At 45.9% G+C, this 22,261-nt stretch overlaps 1 protein-coding gene across 9 annotated transcripts in view; it reads left to right on the forward strand.

The window, feature by feature from the left end:
- The window catches only part of Mboat2 (membrane bound glycerophospholipid O-acyltransferase 2), a 130,395-nt gene that overhangs the window by 90,960 nt on the left and 17,174 nt on the right, over nucleotides 1-22,261 (forward strand). For 8 of the 9 annotated variants that reach the window (XM_029484759.2, XM_085830259.1, XM_029484754.2 and 5 more), the window contains 3 exons: nucleotides 1,605-1,700; nucleotides 11,842-11,897; nucleotides 16,688-16,742. In XM_029484759.2, coding sequence (XP_029340619.1) covers nucleotides 1,605-1,700; nucleotides 11,842-11,897; nucleotides 16,688-16,742 — 207 coding nt within the window. The remainder of the gene's footprint in view (nucleotides 1-1,604; nucleotides 1,701-11,841; nucleotides 11,898-16,687; nucleotides 16,743-22,261) is intronic. The other variant, XM_029484755.2, reaches the window with a different exon arrangement.

Below are 22,261 nucleotides of genomic sequence, written 5' to 3' on the forward strand. Positions count from 1 at the left end.
GAACTGGCACCAGGCCGCACTTACGTTTTAGCAAATGCACGTGTAGCGTTGTGACTTGTCACTGTGGTGCTTAATTATCACTGCTAACCTTCCTGTACCAACTCCTACTTGAATTTATGAAATAATATCGCAAATAAGTGCTGACTTTAGCATGCAATAATTTTTTCTCTTTTTTTTTCAACTCCTCCCTCCTTCCCTCTCTTCTCTTCTTTCTTTCTTTCTTTCTTTCTTTCTTTCTTTCTTTCTTTCTTTCTTTCTTTCTTTCTTTCGAGACAGGGTCTCTATTTAACCCTGATTGTCCTGGAACTTGCTAGTTAGACCAGTCTGAACTCCGAGTTCACAGAGACTCATTTGCCTTCTGTTCCTGCAAGCTGACATTAAATGGACTTGCCACTACACCCAGTTCCCCCCACCCCTTTTCCTGTTTTCATAGCTTTAAAGAAGTAAGTTATAAAGCCACCCATTCACCTACACGAGAAGCTTAAGACTAAGTTTAGCTAAAAAGATAACTTTTCCCTTTGATTGCTTCTGGAACGAGTGTTTAGAAAACCCTCCGGTTTGAGAGCTGCATCTGACCATTTAGTCACAATTCCCGCTTGTTATGGTTTCATATTTGACTATTTAATCCATCTAGAGTTGTTTCCCCATGAGATGAAGGCCTAGCTTCCTCTCTCCAGCCCTGCTTTTTGGTTGTAGTGCATCTGTTTCCTGAGAGTGAGAGCTGCCATTGCAGCCTTTGTCCCGTGTGGTGTTACATCCTCTAGGATATGTTTTTGTTTTCTTTCTTTTTTTTTTTTTCATTGATGAGTAAATTTATTTTCCACACTGTGTTTAGTTGTAGTTCCATCTCGCATCTTTAAGTTTATTAAAGTCACTAACTGGTTGTAGGTGAGAGCCCCTCATCTACTCACTATAAAGGTCATGATTTTAGACTGCTAAGGGCATATTTTTAAAAAATCAAATTAAATTGCTAGAAAGCATAAGGCCAGAAGTCACATTCCCCAGAACCCATAAATACTGTGTGGGCATGGTATTGGCTCACCTAAAATTCAGCCACAGCAGGCAGGGAATCCCAGACCAAGCTGGCTTGCAAGACTAGCCATATCGGTGTGAGGTGTGGATGTGATGGAGGGACCATGCCACGATGAGGAAGGAAGGAAGAAGGGTGGGGGAAGATGACTCCAGCACTGATTTTAGTGTCTCTAAGCACTCGAACACACTAGTGTCTGCACACATGCAAAAGCATGCACACATGTATGACATAAATGGGGGAAATCTAGCTAAGAATCGTGTAATGTATATGGAAGCAGGGACTGAGAAATTAAAGCTGTCACCAGTAATCACATTTTTTATGTTCATGGCTTTCACTTGTCTTAATTTTGTGTGTGTGTGTCTGTCTGTCTTTCAGAATAAGATTGAAGAGCAGCCGTGGTCAGTTTTATCTTCAGTTTGTCCCCCATATTAGGAAAGAGTTCTCATAACCCATTATTTGTAGGGTAGACTTACTATTTGATTGTTGAACCATGTGAAGTAGTGCATTTCTTGACAATGTACCGTTAAGAAGATGAGCATCCCCACTAATGCGGCTTATCTTTGTTTTGCAGATGTTGCTTTGTGTTTGCTTTGGGATACCTCTCAGTGTGTCAGATTACTAGAGTCTATATCTTTGATTATGGACAATATTCTGCTGATTTTTCAGGGTAAGATTAAAACTTGATTCAGTGACCTCTTTTATCTATTCTAACATAGTGGTTAAAAATACAGACTATAATTTCATTTAGTACTTCCAATGGAAAGCTGTTAAACATTTGTAATACTGAATAAGTCACAGAGATAACCTGAGCTTTTAAATTGCCTTATATAAACGTTCTAAATATAGAGCAGTTAGACTCTTAACATGGCATTGTGGGATTGAAAGTAGTTTTTTATCTAATAGGAATTTTTGCAAGCATTTATAAGTATTGAAGGCCACCCCCCTCCACCAGGTACTTTCTCTCTATTTAGCCCTCTCTTTCCTTCCTTTCTCTCCTTCCCTCCCTCCTCCCCTCCCTCCAGGGAGTAGTGGAACTCACTTCTGGCTTTTGTTTCTTCAGAGAGAATGCATTTCCCCCTTGGCACTGAGCAGCTCCCTTATCCTGTAAGGAAGCCAAAGGAGCTCTGGGAGATAGATAGGTGCAGTACCAGCTCCTGTCTTTGTAAAGAAACATGGGTCCTGCCATACGGGTCCTGCCGTGCGGGGTTCAGGTGGGCATCAGGACACTTCACACTTTATCTCACACCCCGTAGGTTTCTCCACTGAAGGAGAGGGGTTGCCTTTTCCAGTCTTGAGCTATCTGGGAAGTATCAAAATGCATAAAACATACAATTTGAAGATAAGCAAGTTAGAAAAGAAATCATATTTCTGGTGATAGAAATTGGCCAAGTTATTTGAGAAAAATTACCTGTAAAAGGGAGAATTTTAAAGGATAGAGTGTCTTTTCCTCCCTTATGAGAGTAAGGTAGATTTTATTATATTGATTTTAAAAATAAGCTCGAATGAAAGCAGGTTGTGTCCCAAAATAAGAAACAAAACCAAGCCAAAACAGATGACATATGTAAAAGAAGAAAGAAAGAAAGAAAGAAAGAAAGAAAGAAAGAAAGAAAGAAAGAAAGAAAGAAAGAAGAAAGAAAGAAAGAAAGAGGAAAGATAGAGAAACACTGGGCGGAAGAGGAGTGCAGGGATGGGGAGCAGAGCAGCAGCTCATCTCTAAACAACAGATGTTCCTACAGCATCAGCACATAGTGGGCTCACTGTGAATCGGAGGAAGTGGCCCAGCTCCCATGTTGTCACCATGGTGGGGTGAGGCTGGGAACCAGCTATGAACCAACCGATCAGAGTCTCTAGAAAGCAAACCCATGCTAAGAATAGCCACTGAAAGCTGACCATGCCAGACAGTAAATATTCACCTGAGCTATGGATCCCAGCACCCAGGTTCTGTCTGCAGGTCCCAGGGGTGTCAAGCAGTGAGAACCCTGAATCCTCCAGTCTGGGTGTCTCTATTCACTCCATATAAAGAGAAGTTCCTTTCTCTCTCTTTTTAACTCTAGTACTTTAACATAACCAAACTGATTAGGTTTTAGACCCTTGTGGGTCAGTATTAGTAGACATCTTTGGGACTCGGACCTCACCTCACGGGACCCTCACAGCTGTTACTGTTTCACCTCCCTTATCTGCTACTCCAAACCTTTGCTAGTTTCTACTCCCTTTACATAACATCTTTCTAGGCTAGCTACTCATAGGCTGTTGTCAAAACAACTGCCTTCACGGTGGATTAACATAAAGGTTTATTCTTGCATTACAGTCCATTGGGGAGGGAGCCTCTGCCTCATGGGCTGTGAGGAAGGAGGATGGGGAGTAATGGGCCAGATCGGGGAGGGAGAGGGTAGGGTAATGATTTCTTTCAAAGTTATTTATGATGTGACTTCAGCAGTATTTTGTTGAAATTGATAAATATTTCTGTATAATTTTAAATGTTTATAGAAAAAAAAACAGTGTAGCATTTTTAAGGTAGACCACCTGTTTATAATAATCCCAGTTAAGAGAATCATTTTTAACCACTGGAGGAAGCATTTGACCACGAGTAGTAGTAAACTAATAGAGATTGGATGCAGAATTGAGCTAAGTGAAGCAAGCTTCCCCGGGCAGCTCGCAGCCAAAGAACTTGTTCTCTCTCTCTTTCTTTCTTTCTTTCTTTCTTTCTTTCTTTCTTTCTTTCTTTCTTTCTTTCTTTCTTTCTTTCTTTCTTTCTTTCACCTGTTCACTTTTCACATTATGTCCTGCTCACTGCCCCCTTCCTGGTAACCCCCTTCCCATGACCCTTTACCCCATTCTGCCCTCTCCTTCTCCTCTTTTTAAAGTGGACATCCTAGAAAAGAACAGCCTATAGGCCAGTGCTCCCTGATGAGGGACAGGGGGAGGGGACAGCAGGGGGTAGAAGAAGGGCCATCCGGTAGATTAGGACAGGTGTCATTGCTCTTCAAAGTGTGAGTGTCTGGAGGAAGCACAAGAAAGGGAGGCCTGGGCTCTTGCTGAGGAATTACATTTTCATCTCTTGAATGAGACTAGAAGAACTAAGATGAAGTGGGAGAGTGAAGGGGGGGAAGAGGGAGGGTGAGAGAGAGTGGGTGAGTGTGTGTGTATATACGTACAGATGCTTGTATAATGTTAGGTTCGGGATTTCTTATGATAAAAGACTGTCCTATTATTAGAAGTTTCTAGTTGCAGAAAAGTTAGAAAGCCACTGAAGTCGTGAGGTCTCGCCTCAGCTTTAGAAACGCGATACAAGAAAAGTCGGAAATGCTTAGTATCTCTTTCTGTTGGAAATAATTTAAAGACGTACTAGGAAAAAAAGAAGAAGAGCCTCTTTCAACAGCAGCTGTGAAATGTCCAGCAATGTGTCTGAGATGAAATGGACTGGGCCATGATGATAGCTGTAAAATCTCACTTAGAGATCTGCACTTGAGAAACAGCCTGCCTATATTTAGATAGTGTTACCAGTAAGAAAGTGGATAACAAAAGTTTTATCTTATTGTGCTGAGGGTCATCACACAAAGTTCACAACTATGGTCGTAAGCCTGTCTACCCAGGTCTGCTCACATCTCAGCTGAAGGTCAGGTACAGTATCTAACAGAAGGCTCTGATTTAAGTCAGGACCCTAGGTGAGACTCTAGCCACAGGGCAGATCAAGGTGGGGTCTCTACAGGTGTGCGGAGCGTTGCTCTTGGTCTCTGCTTGTATACTGTCCAGGGGACATCATGGGGTTCTAGGCCTGCATCTGGTTACCTTGAGTGAGTGATGTCACTGGGTTTGGGTTATCAGATACAGTCTTGGGTAGTAGGACTCCTGACTAAGCTATTTTTATGTGTCTTAAAGGCATTTCTTACTATGCTTGTCCCAGATAGCCAAACCTACTGATTCTTCTCAAGTTATACTGGTGCCTTAATGCAGTCATTTGCCTAGAGAAGCTGAGTGTAGACTAAGTTTATAATCCCAATGACAATCCCAATGGGACACAGAGGCAGGAGGGTGGTCATAGGTTTGAGACCAGCATGGTCTACATAGCAAGTTCTAGGCCAGCTAGGGTACAGTAAGACCCTAAAAAGCCAACTCACAATGAAGTACAACCAAAAGAATAAATGCTTGAGAGCAGTGATCACCCTCAGACAGCAAGGAGACCGCTTAGGCAATCGGGATAGATACTAGAAATAAGAAGATCACAGCAAGGCCAATGAGATGGCTCAGTGGGTAAAGGTGCTTGCTGCCAAGCCTGATGGCCTGGGTTTGATTCTCAGGACCCACATGGGAGAATGAGATGCATCTCCGATGCGCTGCCTCTAAGCTGATCCACATGCCCTCCATCCCAAATAAGTAAATGCAGAAAATATGCAGAAGAGCAGTTGTGGGATCATAACTCAGTGGGGACATCCTGGCTTATTTCTTTAAATAACTATATTGGGCATTTGTGACGTGAAGAGGAAAGAAAGCCCTTGCCTCTTGTGAATGAATAAATTGCAGGAGGCAAGAACCGTGTTCTCGCTGGAATTTAGATCTGTGTTGCTAAAAGGATCGCTCAATGTGTCCACCGCAAAACAGACACACAAGGGGGTGCGTGTGGAATAATTCCCATTCAAATCGAAGGCTGTGTCTTACAGCGAGGCATATAATATCAGCTGCTGAGTGGGTGTTGGCCTGCCAGCTGGTCTCCTGTGTCCCCTGGCTAAGGCTGACTGAGCATGCGCAATGCGTTTGGTAGGGCTTTTGTGGAAGCCAGTTCTTTTCGAGCAGAGGCAGGGACAGACGTGGCCTAAACGCTGCAGGTGTGATTGCCATTTTTGCCTCCCCATCTTGAGAAGCCTTATTGGAGTCCAGAGTCTAATTTTAGACATGTTTTTGTGTTCTGTGGAATGAGTCATGAAGGCCGCTAGCTGTCCTTTATAATCCTCCTCACACGGTGCCCAGTAACTGTGTGTAAATAGGGTGATGTGGGATAATCAGCCACCGGAGACTTTGCACCTCCAGCTCTGGGGGTTCTTCCTGGGGGAGTGTCTCCCAGCCTGTGACCTACATTGGACTACAGGAAGCATCCTGTCTTGCTGCTCCTACATTTGTCACCACAGGAGTAAACAGACTAGAGCTGTGGGGACTCTGTTGCCTGTTCTCTGCCCCTCCTGAGCTGAGTGGATTCTGGGGGCAGCATGGTAGAACGTGTATCAGGAATACCTCCTTCACTCAGGTCTGCAGACCCTGCCTGAATTGCTCCAGCCAGCATCCAGGCCACTGTCCTCTGCACCTTCTCCTGTGCCTTCTTCCTTTACCCTCCTGTTTGGAGCACCCTTGTTCAGACTTGGAGCATCTGCTTGTTCAAACCCCAGAGGAAATGATTGGGGGTCTTCTCTCTTGGCTCTCTGAAGTTTCTGTCCTCTAGACATTTATTCAAATATCACTCATTAAGGTAGCTGCGATAACTCCCCTTTATCCATGGGAGCTGTTTTAAACCACAGGGGATTCCACGTATCATGGCAATTAATCCTGTTTGTACTGTTTTTCTGCGTACACTTAGCCACAGTTAACCTGCACATTCACAGAAAGAAACTGCTTCCCTTTGGCATGGCCGAGCCACTGTGTTTCCACTTCAGGGCTCTTGTTAAGTGCTACCCAGGCCCAGGCACTCCGGTACTGCGACAGTTGCTCTGATGGCTGATGGCTGAGACGGCTTCTACAGGGCAGGGTGGGCTTCTACAGCAGGGTGGGCCGGAGAAATAGTGATTTGAGACCACAGTGGAACAGAATGGAATCCACAAGGTGCTACTCACAGAAGCATAAAATGTAAAACAGGGGAGTGTTTCCAGAATTTTTCATTTTATGTGTTCAGACTGTGGTTGGCTGGAGACCATAAAAACTATGGAAAGCAAAACCGTGTGTATGTGTGTTGTGTGTGTGTGTGATGTGTGTGTATGTGTTATGTGTGTGTGTATGTGTGTGTGTTGTGTGTGTGTGTATGTGTGTGTGTTGTGTGTGTGTTGTGTTGTGAGCACGTGTGTGTATGTGTATGTGTGTGTGTGTGTGTATGAGCATGTGTGTGTATGTGTGTGTGTGTATGTGTGTGTGTTGTGTGTATGTGTATGAGCACGTGTGTGTGTGTATGTCTGTGCACACCTGTGTATCTTAGTCCTGGCAGGAAGCATCTTCAGAAACCACACTTCCCATTTGGTTATTGTGCCCCTTCAACACCTCGTGCCTGAAGCAGTCTTTGTATTTGGTAGGTGCCAGTGTGACTGCATGACTGTGAGAGAGGTTCAGCTTTTGGAGGGCTGTGCTGTGTCTCAGGTGCTGTGTAAGGGACTGGTGATGTTATTTAATCCACACAGTTGTCATTGTCCTTTCCACATTAGAGTCAGTAACTGCCTTGAGAAATATTAAAGAGTACCCCTTCCACTGCCACGGTAGAGGGCAGTCAGGATTTGTGGGTTTAAAATTTTTAATTACGTTCTGTTAATTTGTGTGTGTGTGCACATGTTCATGTGTGCGTACATGTGCATGCACGTTAGAGAAGTACAGATTATGGCAAGAGTTGGTTCTCTCCTCCTCCATGTGGGACCTGGGAACCAAACTCAGGGCATTAGGCTTGGTGGCAGATACCTGTAACCACTGAGCCAAGTTGCTGGCCCATTTTGTGAATTTTGCTCCATATAGCCAGGTGGCTTGTTCCCCATATTCCAAGCCATTGTCTAATCAGCATCTTGCATAAAACACACTCAGTGTAGGCTCCTGGATCTCTCACCTGTTGCTCTGGTGTCCCTTACCCTTGTCAGAAACCTTGGTAGCATCTGGTCTGAAACCCTGCCTCAGCTACACCAAATTGTCATCAAAGCCCCGCTGGCTTTAGAACACACCTGGGACTCACTGCAGATGGCTTGTTTGGGTCCTGCACTCCCCTGTCAACCTCCCTGCCCACCTCCTCTGTCTACCTCCCCTGCTCCCTTATCTCCACTTCTGCACCTTATGGTCTTTGCTCAGTCTTTTCACTGAGTGAGAAGTGTTCCCACTGAAACCCAGTCAACCCTTATCTCTTGGTGGAAGGCACAGCCCTGAGAAGCCTGCCTCTGCCCTGTCCCCTCCTCACACTGGTCTCCTTGCTGCTCTTCCAAGGCCAGTCACACTTTCTTCTCTAGGCTGTGACCTTGGCTTCCTTTCCTCCTGGAATGCCCTTACCCCAGGCCGTGGAGCAGCCGAATCTCCATTCGTATGTCACTTTGGGGTGCTGTTACCTCTCATCTGTGTTTCCCATCCCTCTCTCTGTTGTCTTGTGCAGCACTTGCAGATTGTAGATCTACCTGGTCATTATTCTCTAGTTCTGTGGCAGCAAGAATGTGTGGTTCATCGCGTCTCTGGTGAAGTCAAAGCTTGGTGCTTTGTGGATGTTAATTGAGTGTTCTCTTTCTGAGCGGGAGAGTAAGTAAATCAATGGTGACTCAGACTGGCCTGAGCTCTCACCAATGCATCTGGTGTTGGGCAGGTGGGGCTTGTTTGATCTCCACAGGTCTTATAGATAAAGAACACTTGTTTGCATAAAGGGGATTTGAGTGTAGGGACATAACAGCTTGCCTCTGTTGTTAGGTAGCATGGCCTGGTACCAAGTGGGTGCTTGTAGTTACTCGGGCATTAATAGACAAGCATCATTGGAGTTCAGACATCTGAGAGATAACGAGACAGTGCTAAAAGTATTCCTTTATCTTAAACCTTCCTTTTCTAGTAGTGTCAACTACAGTTGAGAATTTGGGACCAAATTATTCTATTCTGCTCTCATTCTTTGTAGAGAATTGTATAATTATATACAAATAATAATAATAATAATAATAATAATAATAATAATAATAATTATATACAAATAATACTAATACTAATAATTATTATTATTGTAAACATTCTCATCATTTTTTATATCAGAAAATATAGTGGGTTGTGTGTGTTGCTTTGTTCTTTTGTTTTTTAATGTTTTAGTTCAGGGGATGGAGATGTCTCAGAGTCTAAGAGTGCTTGCTGCTTTGCAGAGGACCCAGGTTCAATTCCTAACATCTACATGGTGGCACACATGTAACTTTATGACACCCCCTTCTAGTTGACAGGCACTGCATGCACGTGGTGCACATACACACATACAGACACTCATATGTGGAAGATAAAAATAAGTTTAAAATTTCCCTTCACTGAGAGGAGTATCTTTGTGCTGACCGAAGCTGTTCTAATAACCAGAGTCATGGAAGTCTCTTTCCTGCGTCCCCAGTTGTCTTTCACGGAGACAGTGATGTTGTCACAGAGAAGATAGAGCAGGTCTCATCTAGGCCCTGACCCCTCCTTTGGAGTCCAGGAACTGCTTCCCTGCCTGCTCTAGAACAGATGGGAGACTCTTTGCCCTGCCTGGCAGGCTATGCCAGATTCTTCGACAGGGGAAGGGATTAGGTATCAGGGAGTGCCCTTATGTCAATAAAGGTAGAGTGAAAGCACCCTGTCAGTCACAGTAACTGCTCTGAAACTGATACTTAAGAGTGTGCTGTTGAGGAAAACTCTGTGAGGGGCTGTGTTGGGTTCCTAATAGTGTTTTCTCTGTATAGCAGCAGGCTCTGCCCTAAAAGGGTGTGGGTTTTTTGACATATTTGACATATTTTTGCCCCCTCCCTATCCCAGGCTCCCCCTCCCTATCCCAGGCTGCCCCTCCCTATCCCAGGCTCTCCCTCCCTACTCTAGACTCCCTATCCCTATCCCAGGCTGCCTCTCCCTATCCCAGGCTCCTGTCTCCCAGCTTCACTCTTGCTCTGGGTAGAGTTTGTCAATCTGTTCCTCTCCAGCTTCCTTAACTCTCTTTGACCCATTCATCTCTTCTGAAATTTCCAGCAATCCTTTCTTATCTTTTTTCACAACACACCCCTCTGCAGTCTGTACTGATTTCGTCTTCTTTTGTTGTAGTCTTATGTTCACTGTACTCCTGGGAACAGTTGAGCCAGAGGCAATGGATTGCCACTACTAAAAACCAAAGGCAACCCATGGGGCCCATGGTCACCAGTGTTGGTCGCTGCCTTTGCAGAGTGACTCCGGGAGGCTCAGATGGGGTGGGGGTGGGGGCAGAATTTGGTACTGAGACCTGCTCCCACCTTCTTCCTGTCGTTGTTAGGAGTCAACTGCTCACCTGAGCACTGTTCAGCCTCCCAGACCAGGATATGGTCCTGTCTGGAGGTCCAGCATCCTCTGCACCTCATGAGTAGAAAGTACATGGAGGATGTGGATGTACAATGGGTACCATAAGGACATACGTTCAAACATACATCTCTTGGACATAATATATATGATATGCATCATATCTCATATCTGATAGCCATAGCTGAATGTGTCAGTGTGTAGGTATCACATAAATCCGGCCATTATTTTATTAGGTTGTCTTAGTTACGCGTGCACAGGATTTAGAGGTTAGAACTGAATGGGCCTTTGTAATTCATTATGAAGAGAATCAGGCAGGGTGAGAACAATGAGTCTTTCCCCAAAGGAGATGGAAATCTCAGAGCATTTGTATAATCCTGAAGGACATGAAGGATGTCTTGCAAGGCAGAAATGACAGCCGGGCCTATGTGCAGAGCAACCTGGGGGATTAGGCCAGCTGAGCAATGATTTCCTAGGTAACTTGTAAGAATTGGCTTTTAAGGGAGCCAAGAGAAATCCTTCCCTCTTAAGCACAGGGAATTGGAAAACAGCCCTCATCTGACCTTGTCCCTTGGAGCTTGAGTCTTCAAGGGCACAGCTGTGAATCTGACTCGAGTGAGATGTGGAAGCAAACCCTTTCTGCTGGGTGCATACACTGGGAGACAGCCCCCACCCCCTCCACTCTTAGCTGTGTGGCTGACAGAAAATCAGTATTGGAACTTCACTGGATGGAGCCTGAGCCTCTACCTCTCATGACCAGTTGGCCCTGGCTGCCCGATGAGGGTGATTCTGTGTGGTCCTTTTTGAGAGACTTTTCCGGGATGATGTAGTGAGATTCCTGGCTCTCTCAGCATGCAGAGCACAGGTTCTGCTTGTTGGCATTTCAGAAAGTTGAATAGCCGTCTGAAAGCTGATGCCATGAGGGTGAGGTGTAATAGGGCCGTTTCCTTATATCAATGTTTGGTTTTCCTCCAAGTTAGCCATTCAGATAGAATCTTACACGATGTAGGAGCCATGCTGCCATTTCTTTAACAGATACCAGGCTTCTTGGTTCTGGGTGGCTGGCATTAGCGTGCCCGCTTTCAGCATGGCGATGGTCTTCTGACCTTTCTGTCTCCTGTTTCCCTCTTGCTGTTTGGCTCTACACCTCTGCACTTCTCACCCAACTTATTTAAATTTCTGCTCATCCCCCTTTCTCGGGGCATCTTCTGTTCTCTTTGCTGTTCAGCCTTGGGCAGCAGGCCCAGGGGAAGGTTGGAGGAGGCACTTAGTCACAAGCTGGCCATATCTGATGTCCCTGCCCTCATCTTAGGATGTGTAAGTTGAAGCAGGCTGGCTCACAGAAGGTTGTTTTTAGCATAGAGTCCTCCTTTTATTTGCCTTTTAAAACCACAGAGGAAAAAAAAAAAAACCTTTGATTTCTTTTCTCTCATACTTCCCAAGGACAGAGACACCCCGAGTAGTTAAATCTTTAAAAAAAAAAAATCCCCTGCGAGTTTGTTACACTTGAGGATTTTATTGCCATGTAAGCAGAGTTGAGGCTTTTTCCTGTTTCGTACATGTTGCTCTAACATTCTCCATTTAAAATATCTACTTTTGTTTCGTCACAGCCCAATGATGATCATTACGCAGAAGATCACTAGTTTGGCTTACGAAATTCACGACGGTAAGAATCTGGAAGTTAATTGTTCATCACCGAAAAGAATCCTGTTAGAGTAATTCTTGGCTCGAGATACTCCCCTAACTCTATTCTCTATAGAGGAAGGGAAGGAAGGAAGAACAGTTAACTTGTTTAAGGTTATTAAAATATGCTTCACCCTCAAACCCTCTATTTTCTCTTGATTTTTAAATTCAGTTCAGTGATAAAATGCAAAATAGTCCTACGGCCCATATAATGGACTGATAGTCTAAGTTAAGTTTTACTCCTACTTTATTTGTCTTACATTTATATTGAAATCTGTATACTTCTCCTGCCCTACCTATCTCTCTGTGTTCACAGCCATATACACATGTGTATTCATAGACTTTTAATGTAAGCATACATCAATTTTACATGCTGATTTAATAAGTGAATATAGGAAATGCCAGCAGTCAAGACTCCTTGGGGTATTGGCTTGGGTTCCTTAGAGGAACACTAAGGAACAACTCTGCCTGGACTTTCTGTCTGTCCCTGCATGCGTGAAGCCCCCAGTCCCCACATGTGGGCAGGGCACAGCCTTGGCAGTTCTCCAGGGCAAGGAGGAGTTTTCTTCCCCTCCCCTTTTGCTGACAAGCAGAGTTACCTGCTTCATTTAAGGGGCCACAGACAGAAGGGACAGATTTCCTTATCGTCACTGGTCCGTGTTTAATCCCTGTGTGTTTAGCTGCAGCTCTCCTTTCTGCCCTTCAGGAAGCAGAGCATCTCTTGGCCGTGTGCTCCTCTAGACTGCAGCATGTGCGGGGCGTAGAGAGGCCAGAGGAGACCCATATTCCGCATCTCCTGCATCTGCTCAGGGCCTCTCGTCTCCACGTTCATAGTCCAACCCACACTAGAGGGGTGTGTCTTGTAGTTCTTGCATCCGGTGATGTGGACAGAAGCTCTCAGACCCCGGTTCTGTAGTCACGGAGTATGTGCTGTGAATGAGGTCTCTAGGTGCTAAGACTCGTGTGTCACACTGACAGGTCCCGCCTCGGGCTCTGGAAGGAGAATCTAGGAACATCATGGGTCAGGATAGCATTCTGTCTGTAGATCTAGAAGCACTTGCTAGCAATGTATATTAAGCTCAGAACTGAACAGAGCCCCATTTTGTTATCTGGTCTTTGGCATAGATTTAATGAGCAGGGTTTTTGATCAGCCTTGCCATGTTGGAAGAGTTGACATTCTTTAGCTTGGCAAAAGCTTTAGCAAGCATCTCGCCCTACCAGATAGCCTCCTGGAGAACCGCTACCCCCACCTTATGCCTCAGGGCTTCGGCCCTTCCTAGTCTCTTGATTCCTCGGTGACTCCCACGAGGGAGGATATCCTTGTCTGTATCGAGCACTCTAAGCCCATCGCTAGCTTGGCCTGGCTAAGCTCTATTCCAGTGAAGACAAACAGTGACTGACAGACATGTCTTTAGTGCTGTCTAGAAGACCCAAGAACAAGGTTCCCAGAGTCTCCTCCCAGTGAAGTCAGGGACAGCGCTGGTTCCCCAGCAGCAAGTATGAGAGCATGTGATGTGACATCTGCCAGGAAGTTCATTAGACCTGGGGGAGACCTGGAGGCCCGGGTGCTTGCCAGGGGCTGGTCAAGCAGACACCAGTGCCTAGCCAGTGTCACAGTTGGAAATCCCTGGTGGGGAATGTTGAGACTAAAGCATGCAGGCACAAACACTTGCAGCCTAAGGAACGCTTGTCTCGGTGCAGGGACACCAGCAATGGGTCATGCTTGCAGGCAGGCCCTAGCGAGGACAGCAGCAGCAGGTCATGTAAACTCTGGGCAGTAGGTCTGGACCTCTCCTGTCTGGACTCCTCAGCTGCCAGTCCAGTGAGTGTTCATCCCAGCATCCTCGGGAAGCAGAGGTTTTATCTTGGAACCCTTCTAGGTGTGGCCCTGAGATATCTTGCTCCCCTTACAGAATCCAGCCTCTTACCCTGAGGCTGTGGTTTTAAGTTGTGTGCAAGAGATTACTTCGGTCTTAGCACTGAAGGATGGCACAGCCTGGCAGTGTGTTTGGTCACGATGTCTCCTGGCAAGTCCGGGGTGGGGTAAGGTTTGTTGTTGTTGTTGGTGGTTTTGTTTGCTATGGCTTCCTTGATTGCACTTCGTGTGGGAGTCTATCAGCTTAGCTGGGTGCTTGTACTGGTAAGGGAGAATGAGGAGAATCTTAGACTGAACTATATTAATTTACCATAGTGTTAGTATTCTAGCTTAAAAACAACATCTTTATTTTAGTCATTCTATTTCTGAGTACTCAAATTTTGAAGTAAGGAGGGAGGCTGGGCTTGTACGTATAGATAAAGTTATTCTATAAAGGTGCTTTCCTTTGAGTTATATATTTATTTAATGTGGTTGGTGTGCAGTTTAAAATGAGAATAGCCTCCTAGAGCAATATAGCAGGGTACACTGGCACAGGAGCCCCGCCCTACACCAGACACTTAGAAATGATGCACTGGGCCAGGGACACAGCTCAGTGGGGAAAGCATGAGGACCCAACTTAGACCTCCAGTGCCCACGAAAAGCTGGCATGGCGGATCAGAACTGTAACTCCAGTGACAGTGGAGCATGAGACAGGAGGACCCTGGGGCCTTGTTGGGTAGCCAGTCTAGCCAGAATAGTGAGCTGTATATAGACTCACTTAGAGACCTGTCTCAAAGAAAACAAACGAACAGCCCACAAAACAAACACACACTAGGGAGAGCATGGAAGATGATCCTGGACATTGACCTCTGGCCTGCCAGACATGAACATTCCTACTCACGAAGAAATAATAAGATATAACAATAAGTTTGTATGTAGCAACGCATGGCATCACAGATGACTGCTAACCTGCACTTTTACCAGTAAAAGGCAGGAAAGGAGGGAGGGAGGGGGAAGGCTTCCAGAGGAACACCAGAGGAGGCCATAGGTAGCCCTAGATCATTTGGAAAGGGCCGGTCTGTCTAGCAAGGACATCAAGCTGTCCTCAAGTGGCGTGGGCCCCTGAGGTCCCCTGAGGTGCTCTCCTTTTCAGTGCAATTTCTGGGGTTTTGTTTCCTTCCCATGATGCCCTTTGGAGGACGAGGCTAAGAATCAGAGCTCTGGCAGAGCTCCGCTGAGGGTCAGACCACCTGCCTAGTCATCATGACCTCCATGGTTTTCACAGGCCTTTTTCTGCCTTTTCAAAGTAGATTTATTTTTATTTATGCGTATAAGTGTTCAATTGGCTTGTGACTATATCACCTGCATTCTGTGACTGCAGCAACCAGGATGGGGCACCAGAACCGCTGGGACTAGTTATAGACATTTGTAAGCTGACAGGAGGGTACTGGGAGTTAAGCCTGGTTTCTCTAGAAGGGCAGCCAGTGCTGTTAACCACAGACCCACCTCGCTGACCCCATTACCGCCAAAATAGCTGTGGGATTATCTTCCCTTCCCTACTTACTGAAAGTATAGGTGGGTTTTTTTCTTTCTTTCTTTTTCTTTTTGCATGAGGTTGTGATGGTCCTGGCAAAAATTTTAGATGATTATTTTATTAGACTGGGGGCGGGGCGGGGCGGGGGTGGCTGGCCTAGGAGGAGGGGAGAGAAATGTCTCTTGAGTCTTTGCACTACCAGTGTACAGATACATCATGTGTTCTTTCACACACCTTCTCCCTACTAGACCGAGGGCCACAGCAGGCAGTCCGTGTCTCTTCTTTTTCTAGTGCAGTCCGGTCCTCAGAGTGTCGGAAGGAAGCTGCCATTCTCTCGTCTGTGTCTTATGTACAAGTGTCATCGTTCACATGTGTATAGTTGAGATCACGCTGTTTAAGTAAAGGCTTTCAAAAGTTCTGTGTACTTCTAGATCATAATGGTGGCTTGTTCTTTTAACATTTTTGGAGCTTTTGTTTTTGGTTGATGTAGTCTGGCCGGTCTTGAACTTGACACCATTCTGCTTTGGCCTCCCAGACATTTCTTAACTAATTATGTTCTTATAATTAATCATGAAGTTAACAGTTTGTCTGTTAATTGATTGTCTGTGTTTCTTTTATAGTTCATTGTTCCTGGTTTTTGTCTCTGTTTATCTCAGTGTCTTTTGATGGCTTGGAATATATGTCTTTGGACAGTGTTGTCGTTATTATTTTTCTAATTCTTACAAAAGCCTTTTAAGAGTGTTGTTTGCTTTATTTAATCTCCCTTTGTCTTCAAGTTGGTTCTGTTTTTCTTTTTCCTTTTTTCTTTCTTTTCTTTTGCGGGGGGAGCTTTAAATTGAATTTAGTGTTTCTTCATCATGTTTTCGAAGCATGTAGATCCAGTAAGTTGATGTTTGGCTGTAGCAATGGCCTCCTGATTGAGACCAGACAAAGCCGATGCGTCAAGATGATGCGTTTGCTTCTGTGTGTATTCATGGCGTTGTAGAGATCAGCACCGCCGCTGCTTGCTGAGTGACTGGCTCTTCATGGCACTGAAGTTTAGTTGTCGAAATCCTCCAGGAATTCTAATGTGTCTTTAGCACTTTCTGTGACGGATAACACAGTTATAAGTTAGAATGTATTAATTTGGGGGATTTTTCTAATTGGGTAATAATTTCCTTCAGACTAGTAATTTTCATTCCGCCCTGTGTAATGTTTAGCCTTTATAGGGCAAGGTGGGTTGGACCACGTGATGGGTCAGCTGTGATTGGATCTGTGTTAACATGAGAAAGAAAGAGGCACTCATTTGGGACCAGATATGGAGAATAGCGTGCACTTCAAGTGGGGTAAGTGCCATTCTTAAGAGGAAATATGACTCACAAAAATGCTTCTTTCTGATTCTCAGGGATGTTTCGAAAGGATGAAGAACTAACTCCATCGCAGAGGGGATTAGCTGTGAGGTATGTGTCTTTACATCTACCTTGGTTTGTACCGTTTCACTGGCTCATGCAAAGTAACTGTCTTCCCTCCACACAGCTGCAGGCCACCAAGTTGTTCTGTGCTAGGCTGGCAATCCCTCCTGGGCTCTGCCAAGTCCTGGGCCTCTGTACCGTGCGTGCCTCCTGTGAAACACAAGAGGTCCACTGAGTTTTGTGTCTGTGAGACTCTCAAAGGATAGATGGCGGTGTGTGCAACTGTAGTGATAACAGTCACTGCCACCACGGACAGGGACTTGACAGCAGTGAGTGGGCCAGCGGAGTAACACAGCGCAAAGGTGTAACACACATGTTATTGGTTATTATCCGAGGGACTCAGCTCGTCATCATCTTCCTTTGCTCTGCTTCCAGAAGAGCTGCCTGAAGAGTGGCTTGGTTTCCTGGCCACGTCTATTTCAACCTAACACCATGACGATGAACTCCCCTCCTTACCTTTGGAGTAATTGCTTCTAGATTAAGAATTAAGGAATGCATGTCTGCCGGAAGAATGAAATGATGTCCAGATGTGTGTCACTGTTCATCCTTTGACCTCTGGGACCCCTCTGTGCATCTTCTCTGGGCTTTCCATTGCTCTGTGGCCAGTCTCCAAACAGCAACACAGAGCCATTGCATGCACTCCCTGGCGAGCAGTCTGGCTGGTTCTTGACTTTTCCCTGACCTTGGACATTCTACCTCAGACACTGTCACTTACAGGCATCTGCTCGGATTCTTCGTCCCCTCTCAGGCAACCACCAGGCTAGTGGCCCGTCCTAGTTAACCCCAGCTCTCCACCCGCCTGGATGGTGGAAGGAAGCCGAGTGCAGATCTCATTCTTGCTGCCTGTATTCATTTTGGATTTCTTACTGTTTTAAAAACTGTGGTCCCTGGGGCTAGAGAAACGGCTCCGCAGTTACTGCTCTTGCTGAGGACCAGGTTGGTCCCCAGCACCCACACGACACCAACTGTAGCTCCAGTTCCAGGGGATCTGACACTCTCTTCTGACTTATTTGGGCATCTGGTGTACACTCATGCATGTGGGTAAAACACTCATACATATAAAATAAAATTAAATCCCTTTAATTTAAAAAGCCATGGTCCTTCGTATCGACAACAAAGCGACTACATTTCCTTAATTCTCTCTCTGAAAATATTTTATATTCTCCTTTCTCCAAAATCCTACCACTCTCTTGCTCATACTCAGAAAGCTAAATTTCCTTTCCTTCAGTGATGGAAAGCTGTTCGTGAAGACAGCCTCCCCTCGGCCGTCCACACAGTGCGTGGTTACTATGTGTGACCTCATTGGGTTGACCTCAGCCTGACTCTGAGAACAGCCCAGGTGAACTGTAGACTGGGAAATGACTCATTGTAGTGGGGCAAAAAAGACGCCGACAAAGGCTGCCCGAGGCATCTGCTGGGACTCACTACCAAGGACAGCTGGGCCCTGGGTTCCTGGCTGTCTGTCAGTCTGTAATCACAAACCCTCCAAGCTCCCCAAAGCTGTAACAGAATATTCCTTTTCTACGTCTGAATTTGAACTGCCCATAGAGACTAGGGCTCTCTTCTCACCTCTGACCTTAATCAGGATCTTTTTTTTCTTCTTCTGCTGCTGCTCAGCAAGGTCATGCTTAGCTTCTCGGGGAGGAGGATAATATTGTCACGGGTCCCCTTCGAGCCACCACGCTCCCATCACACTCTGTGCTCAGATGTATGCTTCCTTCCTTTCGTGGTTGCCCTGAGTCTTCAGCTTTGTTGGCATGGTGACCAACCACAGTGGCGTCACTGGTTCAGGTGATCACTCCTCACTGGATTCCTGGACACCACATTCTCTTGCTTTTCTTCTCTGCCTCCCCGCTCAACCCTCGGCCCTTCTCCTGTGTGACTGACTGTTGCTGTACCCCAGAACTCAGACCTGAACTTCTCAGTGTTCCCCAGGTGCTTCCACATGCTCTGGTGTGGCTTGAAGCCCACAAGCCACACTCCCTCATCTCCCCGATAGCAATAGGTCTGTCCACAATGGAGCCTCTGATTTCTGTCTGTCCCCTGGCACGTGTTTCTCCACCACTGCCACTTGTCTGCTAGTAGTATCATTTAATATTGGGGTGTGAATGGGAAATAGCAGACTTCATTTGCTCACTGCAAGTCTGTTTGACTAGCAAGTCCAGCAAGCTTTCAGCCCTCTCCGGAAGGCTGCTTCTCACCACACCCCCGTCCACTACTAGATCTAAGGGGCTGCCTTCCAGAATGCACTTGGTTTTCTCCTGTCCTCTGTAACAGATTTCTACATTGGGTCCATCGATCCTCTGTGTGCATGCACGTGTGCAAGCCAGAAAAACTTAGTAGCAAAAAGATTCTGCCTGGCCTCTGAGACAAAGCGGGAAAAGGAAAAGTTGAACTTTGACTCAGAAGGCTACAGAGACCCAAATGAATCTGAGTGGCCAGAGATGGAAGTTCTGGGAAGGAGAGCTATAATATTTAAAGGGGTCGTCATTTTGCCTGTCTCTTTAGTGCGGCTTATGGTGAGCCTGCCTTCCTAGCATGGTCCCTTGGTCAGGTGATGTTTGGCTGGCCCCGGTGGTTACCTCTTTCATTTCAGCTTGGAATGTTAGGTCTCTTCCTAGGCCAGAGATTTCATTTTCATGACCAGAAGGAACCAGTTTTTCTTTTTGGGGGGCCTCTGCTGCTACTGTGTCATTGCTCCTTTTAAAGAGGTAACCCCTAAAATCACTTGGGAGATGGTTTAAAGTTGGGGAGCTAGTCTAACCCACTTCACTATGGAAGTCAAGAGCTTAAGTTCCAGTGTCAGCCAGAGGAGTCATTTATTGTCTGGCCTGATGTTCTAGGCCCCACCACTATGTACTGCCCCAGTCAGGGCTACGGACTGTCTAGTTCTGAGGAGGTGAGGAGCCAGGGATTCCGGAGTCCCTGCCCTGAGCTACCTGTTTTTGGCTACTGGTCTCATTGCACACAGGTGTCGTAAGAATGTGTCCACACTCGGCTCTGTATATGGATACGGGAGATTTGAACTCTTGCTTTACACACAAGTACATTTACTCAATGAGCCACCTCCCCATCCCCAGAGAGTCTCTGAATAGGCTTTGGATTGTTTTGGTCTTGGTTTTTTTTTTTTTTTTCACTCCCCTGATAAGAACCCCCAGTGCTTTCCTGTGTAACATAAGTTTCTAAGTTCCGACCACAGCATCCTCTTCAGAATGGAGCCCAGAGCTCCACACTCTTGCCTCAGTTTACACACTCCTTGTCTCGTCCTAGGGTGGGAGAACAAGGTTCCTTTTTGTAGGTGAGGCTGACTTCAAACTTCCATCCTTCTGCATCCCTCCCTAGGACTAGGATGTAGGTGTGTTCCACCACACCCAGTGTCTCCTCTTTAACTATACCCACCTCCCATCTAAAACCCCACCCTCCTAGCCCTCTGCCCTGCCCTGCTCTGCTGGGTTTCATCCTGCCCCAGTGTAAGGTCCTAATCTTGAGAGCCTTGTCTGTTTATCGGTGTGTTCCCCGTCTCTGAATGGCCAGGAGACATTTGAGCATGTATGGAGATATTTGTGGATTTGGGATCCCGGAAAGGCTGACATCAAGTAGGTTAAGGGCAAACATCTTCTTGTGCAGGACAGTGCTCTGTACCAAGGAAGTACTGGACCCTCAGTGAGTGAGGCTAAGGCTGCCTGACCTAAGGCAACACACAGTTGGTGCTGGGACAGACCAAATCAGCAAGTGTCTCGTGTGATAAGTATTACAGTGGGTGGTTCCAGCACTTCACAGGATTCTTTTGACGGTTGAGCCAAAACTTTCTTCAGTGAATTTTGTGGTGGAAAAGAATCTTCTCTCGTGGGCGCTATGGAGTCTGCCTGTGATCTCAGCACGTAGGAGCTGGAAGCACAGGGATCAGGTCATGTTCAGCCAGCCATGCAGCTGAGTTTGAGGATCACCTGGGCAACTCTCGACCCTGACTCAATACAAAAACAAGAGATGAGACAGAGATAGGGACAGAAAATGTAAGTTAGCTACGGGCTAGCTCTGGATACATAATGAGGCCCCGGCTTGAAACTTTAAAAAGAAAAAAGAAGGTGGTCGGGCGTGGTGGTTTACGCCTGTGATCCTAACCCCCAGGAGGCTGAAGTAAAAGGACTGTTAGGAGTTCAAGGCCAACCTGAACCACAGAGTGAGACTGTCTCAAAGAACTAAAGTGGGCTGGAGAGATGGCTCAGCAGTTAAGAGCATTTACTGCTCTTGCAAAGGGCCCAGGTTCAGTTCTCTGCATCCACGTGGTAGCCCACAACTGCCTGTAACTGCAGTTCCAGAGGATCTGACACTCTCCTGGCATACTCTGGCTCCTGCATGGCTATGGTATACATTAATTCATTTCATTAATTCAAACCCTCTGTAGTTACTTATAAAGATAATTATGAAAACACTCTATAAGGACACACATGTGGGACTGGAGACATGGCTCAGCAGTTAAGAGCACTGACTGCTCTTCCAGAGGTTCTGAGTTCAATTCCTGGCAACCACATGGTGGCTCACAATCATCTGTAGTGAAATCTGATGTCCTCTTCTGGTGTGTCTGAAGACAGCTACAGTGTACTCATATAGACAAAAATAAATTAGTTAAAAAAAGACACACGTGCACACAATTAAATAAATAAATAATTTCTAAAACCACATTAAAACAAAACACAAATACGAGTACCAACTACCACAAAAATAAATAAATAAATAGATAAATAAATAGATAAATAACAGACAGACAGACAGAGAAAAAGAATAGATGGCGTTTCCAGTCAGAATGGAAAGTGCTGTGTTGATCTATATGTCCCATATACATAACAATAATCCCTCATATATGGGGGTGCTTGCTTCACATCTTTGTCCACAGAATATTTTCCAAAGAGACTGTTCATGGTATGCCGAGAGGGAAGAAGGACTCCGCTTCCCCGGGGCCTGTTTACTATGCCCAGGCGTAGCTGCTCTTTGATCTTCAGTCGATGAACTGGACTGCCCACTAAACTGTACATACTGTGAGCCATTTGGACAGGCCTTGAGGCAAAGGAATCACAATGGTTTGGAGACATCTTTTTCTCCTGTTTCTTTCTCTTTTTTTTGAGACAGGGTTTCTCTGTATAGCCCTGGTTGTCCTGGAACTCACTCTGTAGACCAGGCTGGCCTCGAACTCAGAAATCCGCCTGCCTCTGCCTCCTGAGTGCTGGGATTAAAGGCGTGCACCACCACCACCCGGCCCTTTTTCTCCTGTTTCTCTTGGCTCCCACAACTAATCCATCACCTAACTCCACAGGTGCACTGTCAGAAGCCACATGCCATGCTGTTCCAAACACCTCCAAGCTGTTGTCATCTGCTACAGTCCCCTGCCTGGTCTTTGTGCCTCCACTGTGTGCACACACAGGGCCAGAGAGGTGCTTTGGAAACCTGGCCTTTAAAACCTGACTAGTTTTCTGTCTCCTTCAGCATGATCTCAGTTTCTTCTGTGGCTT

Source organism: Mus caroli, unplaced genomic scaffold (genome assembly GCF_978045245.1).
Source record: "Mus caroli unplaced genomic scaffold, Mus_caroli_1 scaffold_14, whole genome shotgun sequence".
NCBI classification, from domain to species: Eukaryota; Metazoa; Chordata; class Mammalia; order Rodentia; family Muridae; genus Mus; species Mus caroli.